This window comes from Leucoraja erinacea, chromosome 15 (genome assembly GCF_028641065.1).
Source record: "Leucoraja erinacea ecotype New England chromosome 15, Leri_hhj_1, whole genome shotgun sequence".
Lineage (NCBI taxonomy): Eukaryota > Metazoa > Chordata > Chondrichthyes > Rajiformes > Rajidae > Leucoraja > Leucoraja erinaceus.
Genome location: NC_073391.1, coordinates 26,727,012 through 26,754,003, shown reverse-complemented (window position 1 = coordinate 26,754,003; position 26,992 = coordinate 26,727,012). Strand labels below are relative to the sequence as shown.

The 26,992-nt window shown below is 42.5% G+C and overlaps 2 protein-coding genes across 6 annotated transcripts in view; one reads left to right on the top strand and one right to left on the bottom strand.

Annotated features, from left to right (window-relative positions):
- The first annotated feature begins 93 nt into the window (after positions 1 to 93).
- Positions 94 to 21,315, top strand: sfxn4 (sideroflexin 4). Of its 4 annotated transcripts, XM_055646951.1 has the most exons (15): positions 100 to 235; positions 2,884 to 3,021; positions 4,507 to 4,572; positions 7,449 to 7,517; positions 7,675 to 7,701; positions 9,243 to 9,297; positions 10,490 to 10,515; positions 11,113 to 11,166; positions 11,944 to 12,006; positions 13,071 to 13,139; positions 13,766 to 13,856; positions 15,769 to 15,884; positions 17,253 to 17,338; positions 18,558 to 18,675; positions 21,020 to 21,315. In XM_055646951.1, exons 1-15 carry the CDS (start codon positions 197 to 199, stop codon positions 21,095 to 21,097), a joined length of 1,095 nt encoding a protein of 364 aa, XP_055502926.1. In that variant the 5' UTR covers positions 100 to 196; the 3' UTR covers positions 21,098 to 21,315. The 4 variants fall into 4 exon arrangements, with proteins under 4 accessions (XP_055502929.1, XP_055502930.1, XP_055502926.1 ...); XM_055646954.1 differs by lacking the exon at positions 2,884 to 3,021 and having other exon boundaries at positions 94 to 235; XM_055646952.1 differs by lacking the exon at positions 7,449 to 7,517.
- The window catches only part of dennd10 (DENN domain containing 10), a 27,835-nt gene continuing 21,795 nt past the window's right edge, over positions 20,953 to 26,992 (bottom strand). For both annotated transcript variants that reach the window (XM_055646949.1, XM_055646950.1), the window contains one exon: positions 20,953 to 26,477. In XM_055646949.1, coding sequence (XP_055502924.1) covers positions 26,307 to 26,477 — 171 coding nt within the window. In that variant the 3' untranslated portion in view covers positions 20,953 to 26,306. The remainder of the gene's footprint in view (positions 26,478 to 26,992) is intronic.

Below are 26,992 nucleotides of genomic sequence, written 5' to 3'. Positions count from 1 at the left end.
TCTGCGCGCATTGCCGCGCCTGCATTGCGGTGTCGGGGACCAGGCCTGGCGCCCGCGGGGATAGGTTAGGAGTATTCGCCGCTCCAGGTGACCGGTGCCACCTGCAATGGCGTCCCCGCCGCCTGGGTCCCTCCGCCAAATCATTCCGGGCGGGACGAGCAACTCAGAGGTCAACTGATGGTCTCTTCATGATCCAATGGAAGGGAATGTAGATCAGTGGAGAAGGGAAGGACAGGTAACTGACTCATATTTCCGACAGACACAAAATGCTGGAGTAACTCAGCGGGACAGGCAGCATCTCTGTAGTAGCCATTTAGCTGACTACACTCTGTAGAGAAGTAATGGGTGAGGTTTTAGGTCGAGACCCTTCAGACCCTATACATGATTCATATCTCAACTCGCTGCATCGTAACTGAAGCATTAATTCTTACATTTTGTTGTTTGCAGGATGTCTTTATATTGCAGCTACCCGTCCTTTGGATCTTGCCCACCTGAAACCTTGTCCTTTAATGCAAAGGTTCAAAAATCTGCATCTTGCATTGGTAAATCCGTCCATGGCTTAGGTTTACCTTGTCTGCAGCATCCTCCAGGGCAAAGGATGGTTTGTGGGTTCTGAGATAACTGACAAAGCTAATGTGCGGCTGGAAGTTCTTTCACAGATGAGGTAGGATGTGGCTAATAGGATAGAAGCTGAGTAGATTATGAGGCAGTATGTTCCTGTTACCATGTACATGGATGTACCATGATGCTCAGAATCACCGGGAAAGTATTGGGTAAATAATATAGGTTGCCTAACACAGCTGACTAGTGCCTCGGTGCTGGGAATGTTGGCTTGGGAGAGAACACTAATGTTGGTCTCTGAATTCTGCCTCATCATGGTTGTGATCCAACCAGCAAAAGTGGTAACGTCGGCAAACTTTAAGATCCAATTGGTGCTCAACTGGACCACATGGTCATGTGTGCTGAGGGATTGGAGCAGGGGACTGAGCGCACAACACTAGGGTTAGGATTTTGAGGGGGAAGGAAATGTTAAATGACCAATTCCATCTGATGGAAGTCTACCAGAGATGGAAGAAGGGTCTCGACCTGAAACGTCACCCATTCCTTCTCTCCATTGATGCTGCCTGTCCCGCTGTGTTACTCCAGCTTTTGTGCCTATCTGAAGTCTACCAGAGAGCAAGTCCAGCAGACAATTATATGTGGCGGCCTCAAGGCCAAAGAGTAGAGGCTTAGGAATGAGCTTATTTCACATTGATGCTGTTGAGGTCTGAGCTGTAGTCATTGAATAGCTTTATCATTGTTACATTTTTGCATATCTTTCATTTATTTGTTCTATATCACCCTATATCGTCTCTTGTTTCCCCTTCCCCTGACTCTGGGTCTGAAGAAAGGTCTCGACCTGAAGCGTCACCTATTCCTTTCTTCCAGAGATGCTGCCTGATCCGCTGAGTTACTACAGCATTTTGGGTCTATCTCAGGGCTGCCAACTCTCACGCTTTGAGCGTGACACTCACGCATTTCAGCCAATTCTCACGCCCTTACGCTGAAGACAGAATTCTCACGCTGACTTCAGTCCCTGCACAGCAAAGATCCTATAGCGGAGCCTATAGGATCTTTGCTGCACAGTTTGTCTCTTTGCGCCACATAACAGCGATCTGCACGGATTGGGGAAGCACGTCAGTCCCAGGCAGCGGGTGTCAGTGCTTTTGTGCGCTGTCTGCGAGCGCTGCGCTTCCGGCTTCCGCGGCAACCTCGCTCCCTCCCTCCCTCCTGCCCTTCAACTCACACGGCAGCGCCAGCGCCACCAATGCATGCTACACCTTTGGGCGGCTCGGGAAAGAGAGAGAGAGAGAAAGAGAAAGAGAGAGAGAGAAAGAAAAAAAGGGAGGGATGGAGGCAAAGAGAGACGGGGGAGAGAATGTAGTAACAGGATGAAAGGAAGGGAAGGAGAAAGATGAGAAAGAGGAAGCGTGAGGAAAAAGAGGGGCGAGGAAAAAGAGGGAGGGTGAGGAAAGGGAGGGAGGGGGAGGAAAGAGGGAGGAGGGAGGAAGGGGAAGAAAAAGGAAGGGATGGGGAGGATGGAGGGGGGGAGGAAAGGTGTGTGTGTGTGTGTGTGTGTATGTCTCCCTGTGTGTGTGTGTGTGTGTGTATGTCTCCCTGTGTGTGTGTCTTCCTTTGTGTATGTGTCTCCCTGTGCGTCTGTTGTCACATCCTGGCCTTAGACAGGGCTGCCAACTCTCACGCTTTGAGCGTGAGAGTCACGCATTTCAGCCAATTCTCACGCTGATGACAGAATTCTCACACTGTCTTCAGTCCCTGCACAGTTTGTCTTTTTGCGCCATATCACAACGATCTGTGCGGTCTGGGGAAGCGCGTCAGTTGGCGGCTGTGAGTGAAGTCGCATCTGTTCTCTTCTCTTCTTTCTTGGTTGGATGTGCAGCCGCCGACAACATGAAGCAGCCGGAGATAAAGCTAACCAGGTGAATCGGTTGTAAAACATGGGGAGGACCACAATGAGGCCAAACATCTAGGACAGGGTTCGGCAATCCACGGCACACGGGCTGAATCCAGCCCGTAACCCGAAAAAACACGTTTTATTTTCAATTTGTTTTCATTTAAGCAAAATTGCCCCCACTTTCCCCATTTTGATTCTTGAGATTAATATCCCTTTGCTCTGTTAACAGCGTTAAAGTACTTATGAGGTCGAGTCAGGAAAGGGAACATGTTATTTTTTTTTAGTTTGCTTTAATTTGTTAGTTGATTGTTTGTTGAGTGCCATCATTTTTGAAATGGTCTTAAAGTAACTTAACTGTTATAAAGCAGTAATAAGTGATTTTTGGCCAAACAATTGGAACTTGCATAAAATGTTTGCATTATTGGCAGGACTGCCAACTCTCACGCATTGAGCTTGACTCGCGCATTTCACAAAATTCTCATGCTCTCACGCTGATCACAAAATTTCTCACGCTCAAATATCTGCGGGTGCTGAAAGTTCAAATTAAAGCAAAAATTGTTTCAGAGGTGAATAAAAACCATGAGGGGAATATCAGGTGAATGCATAGTATTTTTCCCAGGATATGTGATTCAAGCACTAGATGGGATTGGTTTAAAGCAGGGCTATCAAACTACCAGCACCAACCCCCCTTCCCCATCCTCCCTGAGGCACGGCACACACCTCCCACCCTCACCTCCAGCGGCTCTATGTCCGTCGACCGCTCTATCCACACGCCATGGAGTTTTTACCCCGGTCCGGAGCCAGGAGCGGTTGGTGCCGCGTCCGGAGCCTACTATGGGAGGGGGAACACACCCTCCCTCGCAATTTCTCACTCTCAACTCTCACCCAATGTTGGCAGCCCTGCATCCTGATGTAGGTGCTCCTATTGGCAAAGTGATCTGGAGTTGAATGTATAGCAAGGGAATGGTATCCTCTCTGGATCAATTATTCCTGGAGTCATCCAGATATCAGAAGCATAGTGAAGAACAACACTCGCTACTGATAATAATACATAGGAGCAGAATTAGGCAATTTAGCCCATTGAATCTGCTCCGCCATTTGATCATGGCTGATCTATTTTTTCCCCCTCAACGCCATTCTCATGCCTCCTCCCCGTAATCTTCGATGCCCTTGCTAATGAAGAACCTATCAACCTCCACTTTAGAAATACCCAATGACTCGGCCTCCACCAGCGTCTGTGTCAATGAATTCCACAGATTCACCACCGTCTGTGGCAATGAATTCCACAGATCCACCACCCCCTGGTTAAAGAAATTCCTCCTCAGGTCTGCTGGGGTGTCCTCACTGTCGCAACCTATCTGGGTCTTTTATCTGTTCCTCTATGAGAGAAAGAAAACACATATTACTGTAACTCTCTGTCATTTCCATATCCTCTCTTTAACCACTACCCTTTGCTCTACCACCATCTCTTACTCAGATTTAGAAGGTTACTTTACAAATGATATATACCTTGCAACAATTTGTTACATGAAGAGGTTTTTATATTTGTGCACTGCTCCATCTGATACAGATTAATTACAAAAATCAGGTGTAACAATGTAAACAAATTTTGGACTGGAGGCCTAGTGTGCCTCAGGGTTCATTGCGGTTTGCCATGTATCAATGATTTGGATGAGAACGTACAAGGGCATGATTAGCAAGTTTGCAGATGACACAAAGATGGGTGGTATTGTAGATAGTGATGGTGTCTGCCCCACTTGCCCCAGATGGTTGTCAAAAATTGCAGCAGGATCTTGAACAGTTGGGCAAGTGGGCTGAGGAATGGTTGATGGAATTTAATATTGAGAAATGTGAGGTGTTGCCATTTGGGTAGACCAACATAGGCAGGACCCACACAGACACCACACAGTGAATATGTTCTTGCAAACTTGCTAAGTAGGTCATCAGGAAAATAAGCTGCTAAATCTGCACAATAATAAGCAATGTCACTTTGTTAATATATTTTTGCTGGTGTTATTTTATGCCATTAGTTTGACTGTTGTGTTCTTTAGTCTTTCTTCCGTAGGTTTCTTCAATTGGTGGACATCTTGGATCCTACAACATTACTCGCATCAAATGTAAGCAGAGCCATATCTGAAAATGGACAGTCTAACCTGGACAATGATGGTTTAGTTTTACTAAAGAGTATTGAATTATGTTGAAAACCTGCAACGATGATTATACTGTTGGAGATTGATGGCATCCCAGCGATAGTTTTTACTAGCTATGATCCTCCACATAAATAAAACACTGTTTTATCCTTACAAATAAAACACACGGTTATGTATTGGAAGGAACTACAGATTCTGGTTTACACTGAAGATCAACACAAAATGCTGCAGTAATTCAGTGGGTCAGGCAGCATCTCTGCAGAAAAGGAATAGTTGATGTTTCAGGTGGATACGTAGGTCTGTAGAAGGGTCTCAACACAAAACGTCAGCTATTCCTTTTCTCCAGAGATGCTACCTGAACCTCCGAGTAACTCCAGCAGTTTGTGTCCACACAGGTGTGTGTTGTTGCCAGAGCTGGAGTTCACTGCCATCTTCCTTAACTGACAGCGAGAGAACAGTGGGAAGGGTTGTCACGTATGCACTGCACAGTGATATTTCCTTCAATCACTCCCCAAAGTCTGGTCCCTGTGCTCAATATACTGGAGCGGCTCTCGATCCAGGTGAGCCCCAGGCTGCTGCAAGGCCTCCTCCACTGCCCTCAACCGGCTCCGCCTGCGAACCGACGTCCCTCTCCTCGCTCGACCGCCTTTGTGTCCCAGGGGCGCCTCCTGCAGCCGACCTTGAAGGAGCTGGTGACGTTACCCCGGTCCCTCTACCACAGGACCACCAGTGGCTCCATCCTCCTATTTTGAACCCCATGGATTCACAAATGTCCTGGTTGTCCACGGGCTGGTGGATTGTTGGCCTGGGGTGGAGCCTCGCACCAGCATGGCACTCCTGCAACACAGAAGAGTACAGCACAGGAGCAGACCTTTCAGCACACAGTGTCTGTGCCAAACATGATCCCAAGACCAACCCTGACCTGCCTCCACATAATCTATATCCCTCCATTCCCTACATATTCATGCACCTACCCAAAAGTCTCTTCAATGCTGCCATCGTATCTGCCTCCATCACCACCCCTGGCAGCGCATTCCAGGCACTCACCATCCTCCTAGCAACCAAAGTGTAAAAATAACACTTGCCCTGCACATCTCCTTCAAACACACCTTAATATTCCACATAATATTCCTAATGCAGCTTAACCAAAATCTAATACAGCTGCATCTTGAGGCAGAAGCCTGGTATGCTGCCCCTCGGACTGTCAAGCTATTCCCTCCAGTATTTGATATTTCCATCTTGGGAAATAGGTTCTGACTCTCTACCTATGTATGCATCTCATAATTTGAGATTCTTCTATCATGTCACAAAGTGGGATAACACAGAACATGTGCACAGGTGACCATTGGTCAGCATGAACTCGAAGGACTGAAGGGCATGTTTCCAATTCTAAACAGCCCGCAACCTCTGGCATTCCAGGGAAAACAATCCAAGTCTGTCCAACCTCTCCCTGCAGCTAACACACTCTAACACATCCATCATTCTGGTAAACCACCGCTGCACCCTTTCCAAAGCCTCCACATCCGTCCTGTAATGGGGCGACCAGAACTGCACACAATACTCCAAATGCGTCCAAACCAAAGTCCTATAAAGCTGCACCTAGAAGGAAAGAAGCCTTGTATGCTCTACAACCTTTTCAAACATTTTCTTTAAACATTTAGTCTTTTAAGACAATTATTTGTACACCTTACATGTTGCCTTGTACTGTCTCAGGAAGTCCAGAACACTTGTGATGTAAACTGTAATTGTGGTAACGTGTTTTATGGAACTTCCTTTGCACACAGCAATGTCCCACATAGATAATGAAAAGATAAGCTTTAAAAAAGCATATTTTCAATGAAGAAGTGGGAGACAATTTGCAACTTGGAGCTGATAAATCATTTGGCAATGTTGAAGCATATCTCATTAGTTACAAACAGTCTCGTTCATTTACGAGGTGTGTTAACAGTGATTACATTTAGTGGTCTTAAAGAGACTACACCCTGATTTGGGCAGTGCAATAATGTATTGGTTGTTAGGAGGAAAATCGCCCAGTCATTATTACTGTGCTGATGCGACTCTGAGGGCAGTTTAGGTGATGCTGCCGGGCTTTCATTTCTACATGGCGGCTCTGGGGGGGAACAATATTCCATCTTGTTCGCTGTAAGCAATGCATGGAAGGCCGCCTTGCTTTATAGTGAAAGCCAGGCAGCTTTGCCCAACACTGCCCTCAGAGTAATCCCGGCACAGTGGCGCAATGGTAGAGCTGCCGCCTCGCATTGATAGAGACCCGGGTTCAATCCTGACGACGGTTGCTGTCCACGTGGAATTTGTGCATTCTCCCAATGATGACGTGGGTTTTCTCTGGGTGCTCCAGTTTCCTCCCTCGTCCAAAGATGTGTAGGTTAATTGGCTTTTGTGCATTGTCCCTAGTGTGTAGGATAGAATTAGTTTGTGGGTGATCGCCGGTTGGAGCGAACTCTGTATCTTTAAACCAAATTAAACTAAAGAGTGTAAGAATTGATATTCCCAGAAAAAATGGAACTGCAAATCATTCAAGATAGATGTAACTTTTTCATTTGATTTTATTCACTTTGCAAAATGGTTCTATTTATTGGTCTTTGTAAGTTAGTTACAAGATTCGAATCAAGTTGTAAAGATTATACCAGTATGATGCGTCTTGAATTAGCATCTGTTTTGTCATTGAATACATTGGGTATTCCTATCTGAAGGTTAAAATCCACACCTGGGGCAGATTCCTCTCCTCGCCTTTTGTTGCCACAATGCAATGGGGCAGACAGTGAGTGAAGCCCATGTTTCGGTTGAACTTATTAAATGCAAATCTTTCTTTTTCACTAAGACAGAAGGAAATAGAAAATGCTCACACTCTACTTCAGAGCAGCCAACTGAAGGAAGTGGTGAAAGATGAGAAGGTACGCCATGTTCTCCGAGCAAAAACAATCCATGGCAAAAGGCAGACATGCCCTTTGATTTTTCACTTGTACAGTTTATTTACTTTGTTATTTGGTTAGTGTTCATGGGTTTAGGTTCTTGTGCATTTATTAATAACTTCCCCCTTTTCCCTTGCAGATTAAAGAAGCTGTGAAACTTACCCTGGTGAGCAAAAGTTATTGAAAATTAGCAGAGCATATAAGCAGAATGAGTCAATAATTAGATCGTGCTGATTGTTAATTGGTAAAATACCTTTGAAAATATTAATATCAAAGACAGAATATCAATACGAACAGGTTGGGAAAGACAGTTTGATCCCACATTTTAAGTCCAATGAGAATAAAAACCACAAGTAACTGGAATAACTCAGTGGGTTTGGCAGCATCTCGGGAGAACATGGATAGGTAACATTTTGGGTCAGGCTCTTCTTCAGCGGACTGATCGTGGTGGAGGGTGAGGGAAGAAAACTCGAAGAAAGGAAGGATAGGACAATGCCTGTCAAGTGATAGGTGGATACAGGTGAGGGGAGGGTAGATAGGCTGAAGAAGGATCCTGACCCAGAACGTCACCTATCCATGTTCTCCAGAGATACTGCCTGACCCGCTGAGTTACTCTTAGCACTTAGTGACTCTTTTGTTGTTAACCAGCATCGGCAGTTCCTTGTGCCTCTTCTCTAGTTCCAACGAGTTGACATTGAACTGACTTTTCACGTTCGCGGAACATCCTTTTAAGACCAATTAGTTAGTTTTGAAGTGCATTCACAGATGGAGTGCAGCTGAACGTGGTATCTGCCCAGCACACAATAAGATCTGACAAATAACAAAAACGACTCTTGGTTTCTTGCATTACAACAATGACTACTCTTCGAAAGAATGTCATTAGGTGTCATTAGCATGCTACAAAAGCTTTCTCTACCTCTGTACATGTGATAATAAACAAAACTAAAATTTATGTAATGTACCCTCACAAAACAACTCTCATATTTAACATTCAAGGTTAATCTTTGCTAACTTGCCCTGTGTTGTACCCCCAAAAAATTAATGCATCTTCCCAGCAGTTCAGTGTCTATAAGAGAGCACTGGGGTATGACTAGGGCTCCATGGAAACAAGAATCCCTTCCTGTATCCCTTTGTTATCTCCTCTTCCCCAGTCAATAATGGGCCATTATGGGCTACACCCTTCCTTGGTTATCTGTTGTCGGCTCTTCGTTGTTTCAGCTTTTCCTGTCTGTCTCCAGTTCCCTCCCCTCTACTTCCGGTCTAAAGAATGGTCCTGACCCGAAACGTCACCCATCCTTTATCTCCAGAAATGCTGCCTGACCCGCTGAATTACTCCTGCACTTTGTGCTTATCTTCAGTATAAACCAGCATCTGCAGTTCATTTGTACACATCCTTTTAAGACCAATTAGTTAGTTTTGAAGTACATACTCAGTACTGAGTATTCCAGTTCTCCCAAACGAAGGCTAACATTCCAAGAACCCCAACGATAACACAATGTCTCAACTTACAACAGGTGTTTGCGATGATCTTTGTAACTATTTACATCTTGTGGATACGATTGTCTTAATTGTAATGTACCTAATATATTAACTTATTGTTACATATACTAATTGCTTAGTGATTTTTTTAAATCCCAAACTATTTCTGTCATTGCCCTATGGTGATGTAGCTAATGTAACACATCTCTTTATCTCTCTGTCCCTCAGTCTTCAGTTCATCCAGACACGGGGAATGTGCTGCCGACAGTGTTCCGTGTTTCAGGTGAGCATTGTTCACATCATTCATTATGTAATTGCAGAGAGTTGTGGACGTAGCCCAGTCCATCACGCAAACCAACCTCCCTTCCATTGACTCCATCCACATGCCACGCTGCCTCGGCAATGCTGCCAGTATAATCAATGACCAATCCCACCCCGGTCACTCACTCTTCTCCCCTCTCCCATCAGGCAAGTGGTACAAAAAAAGTAAAAATGCATACCTCCAGATTCAGGAACGGTTTCTTCCCAGCTGTTACCAGGCAACTGAACCGACCTCTCGCCAACTGGTGAGCGATCCTGATCTACCATCTACCCCATTAGAGACCTTCAAACTATCTTTAATTGGACTTTACTGGACCTTATCTTGCATTAAATGTTATTCCCTTTCTCCTGCATCTGTACACTGTGGACGACTTGATTGTATTCAATCATGTGTAGTCATTTTGCTGACTGGATAGCACGCAACAGAAAAGCTTTTTACTGTACTCCAGTACATGTAATGATAAACTAAACTACACCATGTATTCACCCTCTTGCAGTCTTCTTTAAGATTAGCAACGATTTCTCGCGACATTGCCCTAGGGTAGTCTGGAACACGCTAAAGGTGATTCCGTCCCAACCAAAAAATCTAGTTGCTGTTAGCAAGTATAACTACAAGAGCAACTAGAGGAGTTTTTCAGTTGGTTGGCAATACCTTGTGAACCCAAGGCTGTTTGCATGGGTCAACAAGAATAATCACAATAGTCTTGCTTTTTCAAAATAATTTACATGCGAACAGAGTGTAATATAAAGGTACACCATTGATTTTCCAGCACCCTTGGTCCCAGAGCCTTGCCGGATTATCCATCTTGCAGGTCCCAACAGAGGTCACGTCATAACAATTCAACAATACACCTCTGATCCACTAATTATACCACTCCCATGTTTCTAAAGTGCTACGGACTGCTAGAAACATAAATAAAGAATTAACAATGAACAAAGAAGTAAACATTTAATTCTTTCAGGATGAGCCATGTCCTGAAATAATATCGCCACACACAATGCTCTCTTAATTTTCTCTGGATTAAAGGAGGTGCCAGACCATCAGTTGCCTGAAAAATTGATGGGCCTGTATACAACATTTTGAGATGCATGAGATGTAACTTAGCAAATAGGTGTCAAACTATTTATGGTTTTTCTTTTGCTCTCTCCACCAGCATTCGCACCATTTGCTAGTCCTTTGGTAGGTACTGAAAATCGATGGGTCAATATTTCATTCAAAGGCACAAACTGTAATGTGCGCCTTTTCTTCATGCTTCCGAAATAGTTTGAATGAGCATCAGCCAATTGTTAGTTTTGTGTAAACTGGTATCATATTTTAGTAGTTACATTTATACTGCTCTGCAGTAAATGTGGCTGTATTGGAGAGAGTGCAGGCAAGCCTCATCAGGATGTTTAGTGGATTGGAAGACTTTGGATATGGGGAGAGATTGGATAGACTGGTTATTTTCCCTGGAGTGAATCAGGCCAAGGGATAACCAGAGGGACCTATATAAATTTATAAGAAGCATAGATAGATAGGGTAGATATTCAGAAACTTTTTTTCACAGTAGGCATATCAAAAAGTAGAGGATATTTGTTGAGATGAGAGGAAGGAGTTTCAAAAGGGATTTCAAGGGATTTTTTTGTTAACCTTAACAAGCTTACTAAAACACTTCAAATGCAGATACTTCTCTTGGCAGCAGAGTTCAATTCTGACCTTAAAATTAGATACTCAATACATTTTCTAGAAGGCCATTGATAATCATTTCTTATTGATCTAATTGTCTTTTATTTTCAGATTATAGCAATACTTCTGCCTCACAAGAGGATGAAACCAGCTTTGCTTTGCCAGGTAATAATGTTCCTGGATGGGATTATTCTGCTGATATGAAATCTGTGCAAATAACGAAGTTCTGTGGGAACTATCAGATGAGATTATGCACTCACCACTTGAAAATGCTCTGGTCGAAAAGGTGACTGACAGAAAATGAAAGTGTTTTTAAAAAACAAAATATTTTAAAGGTAGCAAGAAAATAAGCAAATCAAAATAGCTTACTGAATCAGTAGAAATGTGGAAAGAGACAGAAGGATGAGCATAGGGGTAGAAATTGACCCAGAGATTTGATTAGATCTGCAGACATGAAGAATCTTATACATGTACACCACCAGTTTTTTTCATTACCCTTGGTTCCAGAGCCTTACAGTGCCTCGCGGCGCCAGAGGCGCGGGTTCAATCCTGACCTCAGGTAGTCTCTGTGTGGAGTTTGCACGTTCTCCCTGTGACCGTGGGCTTCCTCCGGGTGTTCCGGTTTACCCATACATCCCAAAGAGGTGGGGGTTAATAGGTTAAACAGCCTCTGTAAATTGCCCCTCTTGCATAGGGAGTGGATGAGAAAGTGGGGTAACATAGAACAAGCATGAATGGGTCAGCTTGAACTCAGTGGGCCATCATTATGATAATTTAAAAAAAAATACCCAAACCAGAAATACACCTGATTCTTGGATTTCTCCCATCAGTCTGCTGGCTCTGAGTAACGTAATGTATGTAATAGGTACATTTAAAATGATTACTGTATAAAACTTAAAGACTGGTCAGTAGAGAATGTTATAATATTATTGTCTTCTGTAGCTTCTCTTTCAGTCATACAGTGCAGGATACAACTTGGCAAATGGAAATAAAACTACCTGTAAAGTAAGTTTAATTCTTTTCAGCTTGGGTTATATATATATGGTTTCATTAATATTGTACATTGAGTTCAGAATGTTTTGATTATGGATTATTGGGGAAAATATTGCAAACCCCTCCCCTCCACCCCCCATAAATTGTCAATTCATGTCCATTTAATGATGGAAATCTGCAATCTTGCCTAGTTTCTTTTACTGTAGGGTGGCCTGCTGGCAAAGCGTTAGAGTTGCTGCTTTACAGCGCCATTGACCTGGGTTTGATCCTAACAATGGGTGTTGGTCTGTACAGTGTTTGTACATTCTCTCTGTGACCTGTGTGGGTTTTCGCCAAGATCTTTGGTTTCCTCCCGCACTCCAAAGACATACAGGTTTGTAGGTTAATTGGCTTGGTATAAATGTAAGTTGCCCCTAGTGTGTGTTAATGTGCGGAGATCGCTGGTCGGCGTGGATTCGGTGGGCCAAAGGGCCTGTTTCTGCGCTGTATCTCTAAATTAAACTAAACTAAAGTTGTGCAAGAGGCCATACTTGGAGTGCCATGCACAGTTTTGGTTACCTTGCTATAGAAAGGATGTCATTAAGATGGAAAGAGTACAGAGAAGATTTATGAGGATGTTGCCATGACTTGAGGGCATAAAAATATGGTTATGAGCAAAGTATAATCAATGCTGCCAACGTTGCAAACCCCTTCTTGATAATACCGGGTATTAGTGCAAGCACTGAGGAGCCTGCTTTCACAGATGAGGGGGAATCTAAATTAAATGGAGGAAATGGTGGATGGCAGATGAAAGCTGAAGTGTCTTGAGAAAGTGCGGTAAGACAAGGCAAGATGTCTGGGAAAATAATACATTAACGTTGAACAAAATCTTTAATTCCAAATACGGTTATTCACTTTATTCACATTACTTCAGTCTTGAAACAATTCAGATCCCTCCTGTCTTTTTGTAAACATTTCTGAATATGGAACTACAGCTAATTTTGAAATCAACCAAGACATTTCAAAAAGCAGTGCAATGTTAATTATTTTCTGTACTATTTTTGATCAAAATTTACAAATTTGTTTCTTTTTTATAGGATGAAAAAATGCCTCTAAATAAATTTCTCCTTCTGATCGGAGCTGTATCCTACACAACATGTTTGGGAGTATGTAATCATAATAATAATTTTTTTATGAAGAATTAGGTGATGAAATGGTTTGACAATTATGGTACCTGTATTGAGGCATGCCTTAGCAAATTTATACTTAGTGCAAAAAATAAAGCAGTTATCCTTAGCATAGCAGCAGCACAGTGGCCCAGCGGTAGAGTTGCTGCCTTACAGCGCCCGAGACCAAGGTTCGATCCAGACTACTAGAGAGCCATCTGTTTGAAGTTTGAACGTTATCCCCATGACCTCATGGGGTTTTCTCCAGGTGCTCCGGTTTCCCTCCACACTACAAAGACATGCAGGTTTGTAGGTTAATTGGCTTCAGTATAAATTGTAGATTGTCCCAATTGTGAGGGATAGTGCTAGCGTACGGGGATTGCTGGTTGCTGAAGGGCCTATTTCCATGCTGTACCTCTAAACTAAAATAACCTCAACTATCATTTATTTTTGGACTACAATGAGGTAGAAGGTCAACAAGAATTGGTGTTCTTAAAATTTCTTCAAGAAATTTCAAATTGGCATTTAATAATTGGCTCTTTAACTGTCACTCACTCCTGCATTCTTAATTGAATTTGGATTTGTAGATGTTATTTGGAATGACCTGTGTTCATGTTGTGTTTTAGGTTGTCCCTCAGTTTGTGGTATCCCGCTACAGTTTCAACAGTCCAGCAATGTACACTTTCTTCAGAAAGATCTTGCCCGTTCCTGTACTTGGTAAGTATGCTGCTGTTTCTTCACGGGTTGTCACGAGGGATCGATCGTGGCTTGTTTCTGCTCTGGTTCTGTGGGTTTAGTTTAGCAGGGAGAAAATGTCAAATGCTTTGGATTTGTAACGAATGCACGTGTTCATGTTGTGTTTTTAGGTTGTCCCTAGTTTGTGGCACGCTACAGGTCGTCAGGAGGGATCGATGGGTCGTGTTTTTGCTCTTCGGTTCTGTGGGTTTAGTTTAGCAGGGAGAATGTACAAATCGTACACACAGCACCTGTAGTCGGGACGGAACCCAGACTCTGGTGCTACAAGCGCTTCTTCTTCTTCTTGAATATGGCATGCACAGCCTAAAGTTGTAGGACAACTTATTCTATTTGATCTTATTTGATTGTGCACTAGTCAAATTATTTGATTGCATTAGTCAAAACAGGGCGGACCATGTGAAGGTTACAATCTTCCACCCCGTGCAAGCGTTGTAAGGCAGCAACTCTACCGCTGACTTGGTTGACAAAGCTAGCATACAGCCCACAAATGGGCAGCCACTGCTTGATGGGATGAGCAAGTTTGGGGTGGGCTTCAGATTGTTCCTTGCAAATGGACTCGAGGTGCTCAATATCATCCTGAATACACCCTGTTTATCCTACTGGCTTTTTAAATATCCTTGAATCATTTCAATTGTCCGCTTGATCATCTCTTGTCATGTTGAGGCTTGGACTGGAATATGTATTTTGGGTGTACGGTGGAGAACTGACAACGATTATGGCTTGGCCCTTGGACTCGTGTTAGTGTTATTAGGGATGCTGGCCTGGGAGAAGATATGGATGTCGCTTCACAAGATGCCATGATTTGGAGGGTTTTGCAGGCCTCTTGACCATATCTTTTCCAGTTCTTTGGCAAGTCCATAACTGGTTTGAGCAGTCAGATAGGCAAAGTCAAAGTTTTGGGGTCAATGTTCTTGTGAATCACAAATGCCGTGAGAGATTGATTAGAGAGTACATTGTTGACTGTGGCTTTCCTCTGCACCAACTCTATGTGCATATTCACAGATAGCCTGCAGTCAGGGAAAGAAAGATGTGCAGTCCTCCTGTATTATGGGTCCCCCACGAGGTGCTGCATGGCCTGCTGAGTTCCTCCAGCTCTTTGTGTTTGCAGCACGGCGGTCTGGCCTACACTTTGTAAACTTTCAAGTTTATACTTTGTGTTTCTTTTCTGCTGTAAGTCAGGCTGGGAAGTTTGACATCTCATAAACACAACAAGGAGAGGGTCAGTCTGCTGCACACTAAGTTTGAAGAAGGGCCCCAATCCAAAATATCACCTAACCATGTTCTCCAGAGATGCTACTGACTGAGTTACTCCAGCACTTTGTGTCTTTTTGTGTAAACCACCATCTGCAGGTCCTTGTTTCTGCACTCCAAATTACATTTCTGCCTTTGGATTTTTATTGGAAATAATTGGTTGTGTACTTGTTGAAGAAGTTCAATTGCCCAATGTCCCGTTGCAGGGATTAAGGTTCAAGTGTAGTTAGATGGCTGGGGAGTCATTTTTTGCTCATCTGCCTTTGTATCATTATTAGAAAACAGGATGTCAGGGGTTGTGGGGAGAAAATGAGAGAATGGGGTTGAGAGTGAAAGATAGATCAGCCATGATTGAATGGCAGAGTAGACTTGATAGGCCAAATGGCCTAATTCTGCTCCTATGACCTATGAATTTATGAAAAGCCAAGGTAATTCTCATGGCAGTTTTTCCACCATGGAAATCCCAAGCTTGATTAGCTGTAAGTTAATGGTGTCTATCAGTCTTTTAGGATTATACACTGAAGAACGATTGGTAGAATGAGGCAAACTTTGTCATCTGAAGCTTTCGATTGTAGTACTTCTTTAGGGCTAGTTTTGATTGTGGTTCTCTCCCTCCTGTCAGCGATTGCCAGTGCTTTCAATGTGGCAGTAGTCCGAGGATCCGAATTTGAGAAAGGTGTTGAAGTTACAGATAAAAATGGAAATGTCGTAGGAATCTCCCAGGCAGCCGGAACCAAGGTAAGGCTACTTTATCCCGGACACACAGGGTAAGTTGTGAGACCAGTGCTTGCCATGGCATTTTGTTAAATTATAATCAATTTTCAAGCTAGAATCTGGAAGAATCTGCTCTTGAATTGACAAGGGAAAACTAATTTGCCGTTGACCTGGTGTGCAAACCTCAGCCATTCTTTGTGTTACATGATGTAAACCAGAAAGAAAGAACAAAGTTCCAGGTCCCAAATCCATATTAAGTCAATAATGCCTGATCGATTCCTGGGATAAAGGGTTTGATATGTGAGGATGAATTGAATAAATTTGCTGATCCCTGGAGCTGAGATGAATGAGATGCAATCTTCTTGAAGTATGTTCGGCTCTGAGGGATTGACAGAACAATTCCACCAGTGGAGCATAAAAACTATAAAAATCCCCATCTAGAGTGAGACGAAAGTGATCTCTTCTCACCCGGTTATCTGGGACAAAAGTGAGAACGGGAACCGATTCAAGAAATCTTTCAATATGGAGAGATCCGAGGGTTATTGTATTGTATTGTATTCAAATTGTCTCAATTTGAGACAACGAAATGAATTTCCCTTACAGGCAGTATCATAAAAAAAATCACAAAGAAATAATAAAAATAAATAATAAATAAATAATAACACATATTAAAAATAAAATCATCTCCAAAGGATTAAGGGTTGTGGGCATAGGTGGTGAGTAGAGTTGAGACGAATGACCAGACACAAAGACGTGGAACAGTAGAGCACAGGAACAGGCCCTTCGGCACACTTTATCCATGTCGAACATGATGCCATGTTAAACCAATCTACCAGCACATGATTCAAATCTCTGCGTATTACAGAATGACAGAGCAAACTTGAGCACTATAATGTAGTAACTAGGAACTACAGTTGCTGGTTCACAAAAAGAGGCGCAAAGTACTGGAATATCTCAACTGGTCAGGTAACATCTCTGAAGAACATGGATATGTGACATTTCGGGTTGGGACCTTTCAGACTTACAAAGAAAGTGCTGGAGTACTGTATCTCAGCGGGTCAGGTAGTCAGGTAACATCACTGGAGAACATGGATAGATGATGTTTCAGGTCAGGACCCTTCTTTAGACTGAGTTACTCCAACACTTTGTGTGGTTTCCCTTGAGCACCACAACCAACCCCTACTATCTTTGACTTCCCTGGATTACAGAGGGAAATAAAGCACAAATTGCCTGACTACTCTTCATGACGTTCACAATAATCTACAGATATTGTTGTGTTTGAATATTATAAAGAGTCAAGTGATCATGGAGATTGCATGCAAGAGGCTTAGTAGTTGCATCCTTGGCTATGAAATTAGTGTAAGAACCATTAAAGTTTATTTTCCCTTTTAGGCAGTTAAAGACACAGCAGTTTCCAGAGCAGTATTAATTGGAACCACAGCAGCTGCACCTACCATGATTGTCAGCTATTTACAAAGGTATGAAATATTCTGAAATTTTTATTCCGCTACTTTTGAGGTACAGTGTAATGTCTCCCCACATTCTTCTCCTGACAGTTATAAATTTGATAAACTTATGGGGGGGAAACACCCTCGCCGATTCAAATAGTCCATTTGATTTTATTTTCTACATTTTATGCTACCTTCGTCTTTTTTAGCTTTTCTGCAACAGACAAAAAGCAACGGGAAGAAACATAGAAAATAAGTGCAGGAGTAGGCCATTCGGCCCTTCGAGCCAGCACCGCCATTCAATGTGATCATGGCTGATCATCCAGAATCAGTATCCCGTTCCTGCTTTCTCCCCATATCCCTTGATTCCATAGAAGACCTGCTCCCAATCTCCCACCACTGTTGAGAAATGGCCTGGGATAACTTCTCTCTAAATGTCCACCCTTGCTTGCAAGAACAATCCTATCCAGTGTATTGCGTTCCCCACAAAGCTATGGTTAACACCCGGAACTTTTAATGTGGAGGAAGGAACTGCAGATGCTGGTATAAACCGAAGGTAGACACAAAAAGCTGGAGTAACTTAGTAGGTCAGACAGCATCTCTTGAGAATAGTTGTGCCCTTTCTTCAGACCCTTGTGTCTTGACCTGAAACATCACCTATTTTTTCCAGAGATGCTGTCTGACCCGCTGAGTTACTACAGCTTTTTGTGTCTACTCCCAATGTGGAGATTGATGACTACAAACTCATTGTGCCAAGTAGTGGTGCAGTATTTGAGTTCCAAGATGATAGCACTTTAGTAACTATATCTTTGCAATCCTTTCTTTTTTGTGACAAGTTTCACACGTGGCAGTCAATTAAGTAAATGTTTATTTAAATGTCAGATAGCTATATCCTTGCAAGCAAGGAGCGGCACTATGATGCACCTGGTGGAGCTGTTGCCAAACAGCACCAGAGACCCGGGTTCGATCTGACCTCGGGTGCTGTCTGTGTAGAGTTTGCACGTTCTCCCTGTGACTACGTGGGTTTCCTCCCACATTCCGCAGACGTATAGGTTTGTATATTATTTGGCTTCTGTAAAATGTCCCTGGTTTGTACGGAGTGGATGAGAAAGTGGGATAACATAGAACTGGTGTGAACTGACGATCAAAGGTCATCGTGCACTCGATGGGCCTCCGTGACAGTTTTACATATTAGACATAGCAATTTTACACATTATATTTTCATTATCATTGTGCACTTTTATTCCAGGACAAATTTCATAAGAAGATTCCCACATGCTTTAGCTCCTATTGGCCATGTAACGACGATCTTGATCCTAGGATTAATGGTACCCATTTCCTTCAGCCTGTTTCCTCAGATGGGGAAGGTATGTCCTGAGTTTAACACCTACCATTTGTCCTGTTGTATTCTGCATTAATCCTGTTGAACTAATAGTTTCCCTTAATTGTCACCAATAGTTTCCAACCGGGTTTTTCTTGTGGGATTTTGTCAGATTAGTTCTCCATGTAGGCACCTCGCGTTTTTCACGTGTTTGATTTACAAGTTTTTTTTTTTTAAATAACACGCTTCTTTAATTAATACCAAAACCTAATTTACCTGCTGTATTTTTTAAATAACGTGCTCAAATCTATGCCTGTCTAAATGTTTAAAATTCGTATGTTTAATTTAGGCATTTTTGAATTGCTGTAGCCTTTCAGGAATGTAACCGCCACGTAAAACACAACGTGCCTGTGTTATTAGATTTGTATTTAATATGCTAGCTGATCATTGTTGTCATCTGTTCACTTTGAGAGATCTTGCTGTAAGAACAAATGTCACGATGGCAGCATGCTGCATTTGTCTAGCTCTAACATCTCCAGGCATTGTACATGTTATGAAGGGTTTCAAGAAGACATGCTGTTTGCTGCCTCTTTCACTCACTTGATGCTGCTGCTGAAAACGTTAGCAGCTGCAAGGAGAGGCCGATGCAGAAAATCCTGCATTCCACTGAAGTGTGGCCATAACATACAAGGGTGATAATGAACCAAACTCAATGTCTCATTTCCCTTCCATTGGATAGTATTTAGTGAAAGCAACCCTGAGAAAAGTAAAAGTCAAATCCACGGCAGATCTAACTGAGAAACCTGTGCTTACTTAATGTATTGAAAAATGCACCAACATCATCTGAAAGGGAGTGGAACACCTCATCTTTTGAATTGAAAGTAGGATGGGGCCTCAATTAATGAAGCATATCTATCTAATGAGGAAATGGAAGGGAAGATGAGGTGGTCACAAAGGAATTTGAATTGGGCTTACTTTCAGCGGCTCCTGGTTATAAGGTATGCGGTGGTATTTGGTGCTGGGGCTTAGATTGGATAGCACAGGGAATCTAATGTGGACACAAAGGCATTTGAATTTGAAGAGTTTAGAAATGTAGGCTGCATCAGTTCTCTGCTGTTGGTACTGAGCTTTCTGGGAAAACGGACATAGATTTCAATATCCCTCATGGAAAAGGAAGAAGGTGAGATAGGATGACAACCTTCTAGTAAAATGTTCCCACAATAGTCTTTGTAGAAAAAATGTGCACTGCACATCTCCATTAAACTTTCCCCCTCTCACCTTATAGCTGTGCCCTCCAATGTTGGACCTTTCCACCTTGGGGGGGGGGGGGAAGGTTTTGACTGTCTACCGTCTGCCTCTCGTAATTTCTGATCTCAGGATTGGCATCTGCACTCTGCATCTTCCCCGTTGCTCCATCTATTGTACTTATCTACCCTATCAATGCCTCTCATAATTTCTAATCTCAGGATGGCAGATCCCTACTCCACCTCTCCATTTCTTGGTGTAGACATTAACCAAAGACTCTTTAGTGACAAAGCAGCAGAAACCCAATGCCCCTGAAACCGTGTGCGACCTGAAATCAGGATATAGAAACAGTACAGCTCGGGAATGGGCCCTTCAGCCTACAATGTCTGTGCCAAACATGATGCTAAGTTAAACTGATCTCATCTACATGTACATGATCCATGTCCCTCTATTTCCTGCACTTCCACGTGACTATCCAAAAGCCCCTTAAACGCCACTATCGTATCTGCTTCCACCACCATTCCTGGTAAAGCGTTCCAGGCCCCCACCACTCTCTGTGTAAAATAAACTTGTCCCTCACATCACCATTAAACTACCCCCCTCACCTTATACCTATGCCCTCTGGTGTTGGACCGTTCCATTCTGGGGAAAAAAAGTTCTGTCTACCCTCTCTATGACTCTCAAAGTTTCTATCAAGTCTCCCCTTAACCTCAGATGTTCCAGGGAAAATAGTTCGAGTCTATGCTACCTTTCTCTGTAGCTGAAGCCTCCTAATCCAGACATCATTCTGGTAAACCTCCTCGGCACCCTTTCAAAAGCCTCCACTTCTTTCCTGTATACGATTTGTCCCATATCACTGAGACTTGTATTCTGCACTCTGTATCTTCCCCTTTACTCCATCTATTATACTTGAGTATCACAATTGTATTTATGCGTGGTATTATCTGATAGATTGGATAGCGTGCAAAACATACCTTTTCACTGTATCTCAGTACACATGGCAAATAATAAACCTAAATCCCAATGGGGATCTTAGCAGGGAGTAAAGAGAATTTTCAAAAAAAGTAGAATTGCACTCTACAAGGTAAATGTGTTTTATTTCTCTCAAGTCCAGAAAGCAAAGTAATATTTGATTTTAATTTCAGATAAACAAGAGCAAACTAGAACCTTTAATTCAAGCAAACACAACGGAAGATGAACTTTATTACAATAGAGGTTTGTGAAAGAGGGCCACTGAAGCTGATCGCTGGGTTGCTTTCTGCACGAGGATTATTTATTCATCTGGCATATCATTGTTAAGCCTAGATGTTTGGCACACAACACAAGTACCTCAGGAGTCCGATCATTGCAAAAATGTTACTTGCTGGTAAAATGTTTAGAATAATGAATGTAAAACATTGAGATCCATTGTAATTGAAATAAACATTATGTTTCTCACCTATATTGTTGTACTTTCTATGTTCTGATACACGTCAAAGAACCCTTCACAGGTCAGACATTTCGGCATTTAATGATGCTCTATAAATTAAGCATCCTTTGTTGTGTGATGGTGTATCAGTTTTCACCCATTCATGAAGTCAGTGACTGCTCGGCGCAGAGATCTCAAACCAGTGGGTGTGATCAGTGTTCATGTGGTGATTGTGCAGAGGTTTTACCATGGAGACATCACATTCTAATTTTTTAATGAAATTCTTTTTTGCTCCGATGTCTTGCTTCTTTTGGGACAGTATTTTCTACATTTTACTGCATTGCAGACTTTATATGTAACTTATGTACTTTATGTGTTGTCTGAGACTATGTGCCTGTGATGCTGCTGCACGTAAGAATTTCACTGTACCTGTAACTCACTGCGCTTGTGCATAAGACAAACTCAACTTTAGTTGACAGTGGACACAAGGAACTGCAGATGCTGGTTTACAAATAGACACAAAGTGCTGGAGAACTCTGCATGTCAGGCAGCATCTCTGGAGACCAGAGAGAGGTGTCGTGTCAAGTCTGAAGAAGGGTACCAACTCAAAATGTCACGTATCCATGTTTTCCAGTGATGCTGCCAGACCACTTGAGGTACTCCAGCACTTTGTGTCTTTTTTTTATTTTACTGCATCCTTTCAGAGGTCAAATATATAAATATATACACAGTATGTACCTGCCTAAAAACATTTCACATGGTGAGCAACATCTTCAAACCACTCTATTGGGTAATGTGGCCCTTGGGCAATTCACATATGCAGGGAGCAGTACAAATGTTCTCCGTTCCCAAAATTCCTAATAGCTTCCCTCATGAATCCTTTCCTCCCTATCTCCCAGGACTATGGTGGAAGGCCACCATCAGCAAGACGACTGGTGTTGGCTCATCCTCTTAGATGAAATGATCCAGCTCTGGATCCCCAGGTGCACTCCACAAATCATTGTCAACATCTTGATAGTGCCTGCTGCCAAAATACAGACAACACCTCGAGATGTAGAACTGCAGATACTGGTTTACCAAGGAAAGACACAAAGTGTCTTAAGGGGTTGGATAGGCTAGATACAGGAAGATTGTTCCCGATGTTTGGGAAGTCCAGGACAAGGGGTCACAGCTTAAGGATAAGGGGGAAATTCTTTAAAACCGAGATGAGAAAAACCTTTTTCACACAGAGAGTGGTGAACCTCTGGAACTTTCTGCCACAGAGGGTAGTTGAGGCTAGTTCATTGGCTATATTTAAGAGGGAGTTAGATGTGGCCCTTGTGGCTAAGGGGATCAGAGGGTATGGAGAGAAGGCAGGTACGGGATAACGAGTTGGATGATCAGCCATGATCATATTGAATGGCGGTGCAGGCTCGAAGGGCCGAATGGCCTACTCCTGCACCTAATTTCTATGTTTCTATGTAACTGGAGTAACTCAGAGTAACTCGGGGCAGCATCCCTGGAGAACATGGATTGGTAACGTTTTGGATCAAGACACTTCTTCCGATTGTTCTCCTGGGGTACTGAGTTACCCCAGTATGTGCCTTTCACAGATAAGCTCAGGTCTCCACACCAAAGTGGCTCAAAGCTCACTTTAACCCTCAGCCATAAGTGATCAATATCCATCATGCATTTTAATAATACGCATACTTAAAGTTCCTTCTTTTCTGGTTGGTAATTTCACTCTTTATTGAAAATGTCCCATGTTTCCAGTCTTAAGAAAAATCTCGACCTGAAACGTCTCCCATTCCTTCTCTCCAGAGATGTGGCTTGTCCTGCTGAGTTACTCCAGCTTTTTGTGTCTATCTTCGGTTCTACTACCAAACTGATCTAGTGTAGGAAGGAACTGCAGATGCTGGTTTAAACCGAAGATAGACACAAAATGCTGGAGTAACTCAGCGGGACAGGCAGCATGTCTGGAGCGAAGGAATGGAATGTGTGACGTTGCGATTCTGAAGAAGGCTCTCTCCAACATGTTGTTTCTATCTTCTGATCTCTCTTTCCCGTATTAAAGAATCTCCTGTGCTAGATAGACGAGCAGACATCTTAAAGCTTTAAAAAATGTAAAGAATCTAATTCTGTAAATCTTATTAAAGGAAAGAAACATACCTTTAGCGAGAGGAAACACAAAGTGCTGGAGCAACTCAGCGGGTCAGAATGCATCTGTGGAGGGGATGGACAGGCGACATTATGCGTAGGGACCCTTCTTCAGATCAATTGTAAAGGGGAGGAAAAAGTGAGGAGGGAGCGCAACAAAGTCTGGCAAATGAACAGTACAGTGAGGGGAACTCATTGGCAGAGGGTGGAATAAGTGTCAAAGGAGACATAAGGGTGTTAGATGAAGAGAGAAGAGGAAAGAAAGTGTTGTGTGGGTCAATGCTAGAATTAGCTTCAGAGCTTGACATTTAATTCCTCATCCACAATTTCAACGTCTTCTTTCATGCCTCAATCATGATTGACTGGATTTAAGAAGCTGAAGCTAGTAGGGTCCTCTTTACATTTACAGATCAGGTTTTAATGACCTCAACCACTATATTAATTCAAGCAGGGATCAATGAGAACTTCATTGAGAACTGAGGCAAAGTCTGATAGGGAAGGCAACTAATTCCAAACAAGGCCAGTAAATGGAGTTTTATGTGAAATAAAGTTTCCTTATGGGCTATATACACGGTTGTGCAGTGGCAGAGTTGCTGCCTCACAAAGCCAGAGATCTAGGTTTGATCCTAACTACGGGTATTGTCTGTATGAAGTTTGTACATTCTCCCTGTGAACGCATGGGTTTTCCCCGTGTGCTCCGGTATCCTTCCACACTCCCAAGGACGTACAATCTAAAGATTGGCTTTGGTAAATATTGTAAAGTGTTCCTAGTGTGTGTAGGATACTGCTAGTGTATGGCGATCACTGGTCGGTGTAGATTCGGTGGGCCGAATGGCTTATTTCTGCACATATTCTATAAAAAATAAGCTTCAAGTGTTCATCAAGTGTTAGTCATCCACTAACAAAGACACAAGTGCAGGCCCTCAGACACACAGCTATGACCATCGGTGTTCTCTATATGGGGGTTTGTACATCCTCCTATAACTATGTGGGTTTCTGCTGGGAGCGCTAGAGTTTCATCTACTGATGTGCTTGTAGCTATCCCTTAGTGTCAGTAAGTGGTAGGAAAAGACCAAAGAACCCATTTGTACAACTCAATGATTCTTTCAATGGTGAGAAATCTATTTTGTGTGCATTTCTCTCACTGTAAAATCAAAATTATTCTTACAGCTTTCTCCTCGCAAACGATTCAAGTGCAGTAATCAATAACTTAATCTTTTTGACACTATGTATGTATCTGCTCATTTTCGATGCATTTACACAGTTCATATGTCAGCCTGATCCTCTCTATGCAATTACAATCGCTTGTTACTGAGAGAAATGGAGCTTTGTATCTGATGAACCATGGCATTCATGACAAGCTTGGGCTTGGAGTAGAAATAGATTCTATGCTACATCTACTGATCTGTGTCTGAGGGCTGTGATGCATATTTGTGCATGTAATCTGTAACCATTTTATTCCAAGGAGCCAATAATAATTTGTTTACCTCAGAATTCATTATAATTAATTAAATTAATGAGTTCAATTAGAAACACATTCTTATCAGTTCTGTACCTGGGAGATGGCTTGAATACATAATCTCTCAAATTACTTTCGAGCAATGTGATAAACAGATAGTTAGAAAGTAGACATTTTAGACTATAATTTAGTATGCCATGTATTGACTTAAGTCATAATCATATAATTTTGTATATTATATATTGACTTAATCATAGAGTCACATGTCAGGGTATAGGGAGAGTCAGGAAGAAAGATTCTGTGGATTTCTTCAACCACCTCCTCCCGTCCACTTCCACTTCCTTCCTCTAGCTTCACATTTCATGCCTCTTCTATTCGTACCTCCATATCTCACATCTTTTCATCTTGTGCCTTTATCCAACCATTTGTCAATAACTCTCTCTTCGAAGGTTTAGGAGAGGATGGTGAAGAATAATGGGCAGGTAAATAACAGGCACATGGCTATGATGATAAATCTTTACAATAGTAATTCTTATACTGTAACCCAAAATTGTTCCAAAGCATAATTTCAGAGAAGATAACTTAGTTTGCAACAATTTGTGGAACTATTTCTCCAAAAGAGATGTTCAGGTTTTGGACTATTTGGACCTGTGCGTGTTAATATTAATTAAGAATGCCATGTCAAACGTTATAAATGTCAAATGCACCCACTGACCTAGAAATTCTTCAATACTTGTTAGAATAGTTGGAGGAGCACAAAATGCTGGAGGAAGTCAGCAGGTCAGGCAGCATCTGTGGAAGGATTGGACAGATGACATTTTGGATCAGATCCCTTCTTCAGACTTTATTGTTTAACTCAGGATTCCAGCACCTGCCGTTTCTTGTGTCTGCATGTTCGGTTGGAGATGTGAAATGGCCCACTATTTTTTTTCCCCTCCCAAGGTCTCATTGTGACGAAATTCCACACTGCACAAGACTCCTTGTGAGTGTTCAATCAGGATTTCACGATTTAAATATCTTTCTTCTGTGTGATCGGCTGCCAGGAGAGAGATGAGAGCGTGCTGGGGATCAAAGTTCCAATTGGCTTGGTGTTGCAGGAAACCATGCTCTCGATGTGCTGGAGGATGTGACTGAGAACTGCGATGAGGGACACATTTTTTAACTGATAAAAACTTTGAGGGCTTCTGAAGAAATTTTTTTTTTTATGATCAAAGCAAAAAGTGGCAGGTTCTTTTAATAGAAATATTTTCATAGAAAATCAATGGCCATGCAGAGGTCCCATTTATCGTACATCACTGAGGTCAGATGTGAGATGCCTGGTGCAGGTTCAATTTCAATCATTTATTCATTTTGCTACCAGAGCAGTTAGGTTGGAGGGTACTTCTCTGTTGACTGATCTTGGCCCACTATGTGAAAGGTAGAACAGTGGTCAGATTTGCAACATTTGTTCAGCAGCTGCCAGGTGATACAGGAAGCTCTCGGTAGCGGGTGGAAAACGCCGCTCCTTTAGGATCTCCAGAGTGATCTTGGATTTCCCCTCCTCGTCTGGCGCGAGTGAGGCTAAAGTGGTCAATATTTCCTTTGTTTTATGTGAAATGTCCTGGATGGAACAATGGAAGTTGAAATCATCATCAAGGTGAAAACATCTGATCACTTCTAAATTAGGTGATACTAATAAGTATAAGTATTACAGTCATGGGGTCATAGAAAGCATGTCACTTGGCCCAACTCGGCAATGCTGTCCAATTCACATGTGCCGGCATGTGTCCCATATTTCTCTAGATTTTTCCTATTCATGTGCCATATCCATGCACAGTCCAGGTATATTTTAAATGCTATTATGGTACCTACTTCAACTGTCTCCTCTGGCAGTTGTGGTCCATATAAGCACAACCCTCTGGAAAAAAAATGCCCCTCAATTTCCGATTAAATCTATTCCCCTCTCAACTTAAACCTATATCCTCCAGTTCATGATATTTTTACCCCGTGAAATGTCCCTTATTAATTTGTACACCTCTTATAAGATCCTCTGCTCCAAGCCTGCCCAATCTCTCTCTGTAGCTGAAGCCCTTGAATCCTGGCAACATCCTTGCAAATCTTCTCTACACTCTTTCC

What these genes read in the sequence shown, in the direction of transcription:
- sfxn4 (XM_055646951.1), top strand. Translation starts at nt 197, where the DNA reads ATGGAAGGGAATGTAGATCAGTGGAGAAGGGAAGGACAG. An exon ending in CACCATTTGCTAGTCCTTTG is followed by an intron (nt 10,516 to 11,112) that starts GTAGGTACTGAA and finishes TTTTATTTTCAG; the next exon opens with ATTATAGCAATACTTCTGCC. An exon ending in AACCAGCTTTGCTTTGCCAG is followed by an intron (nt 11,167 to 11,943) that starts GTAATAATGTTC and finishes TGTCTTCTGTAG; the next exon opens with CTTCTCTTTCAGTCATACAG.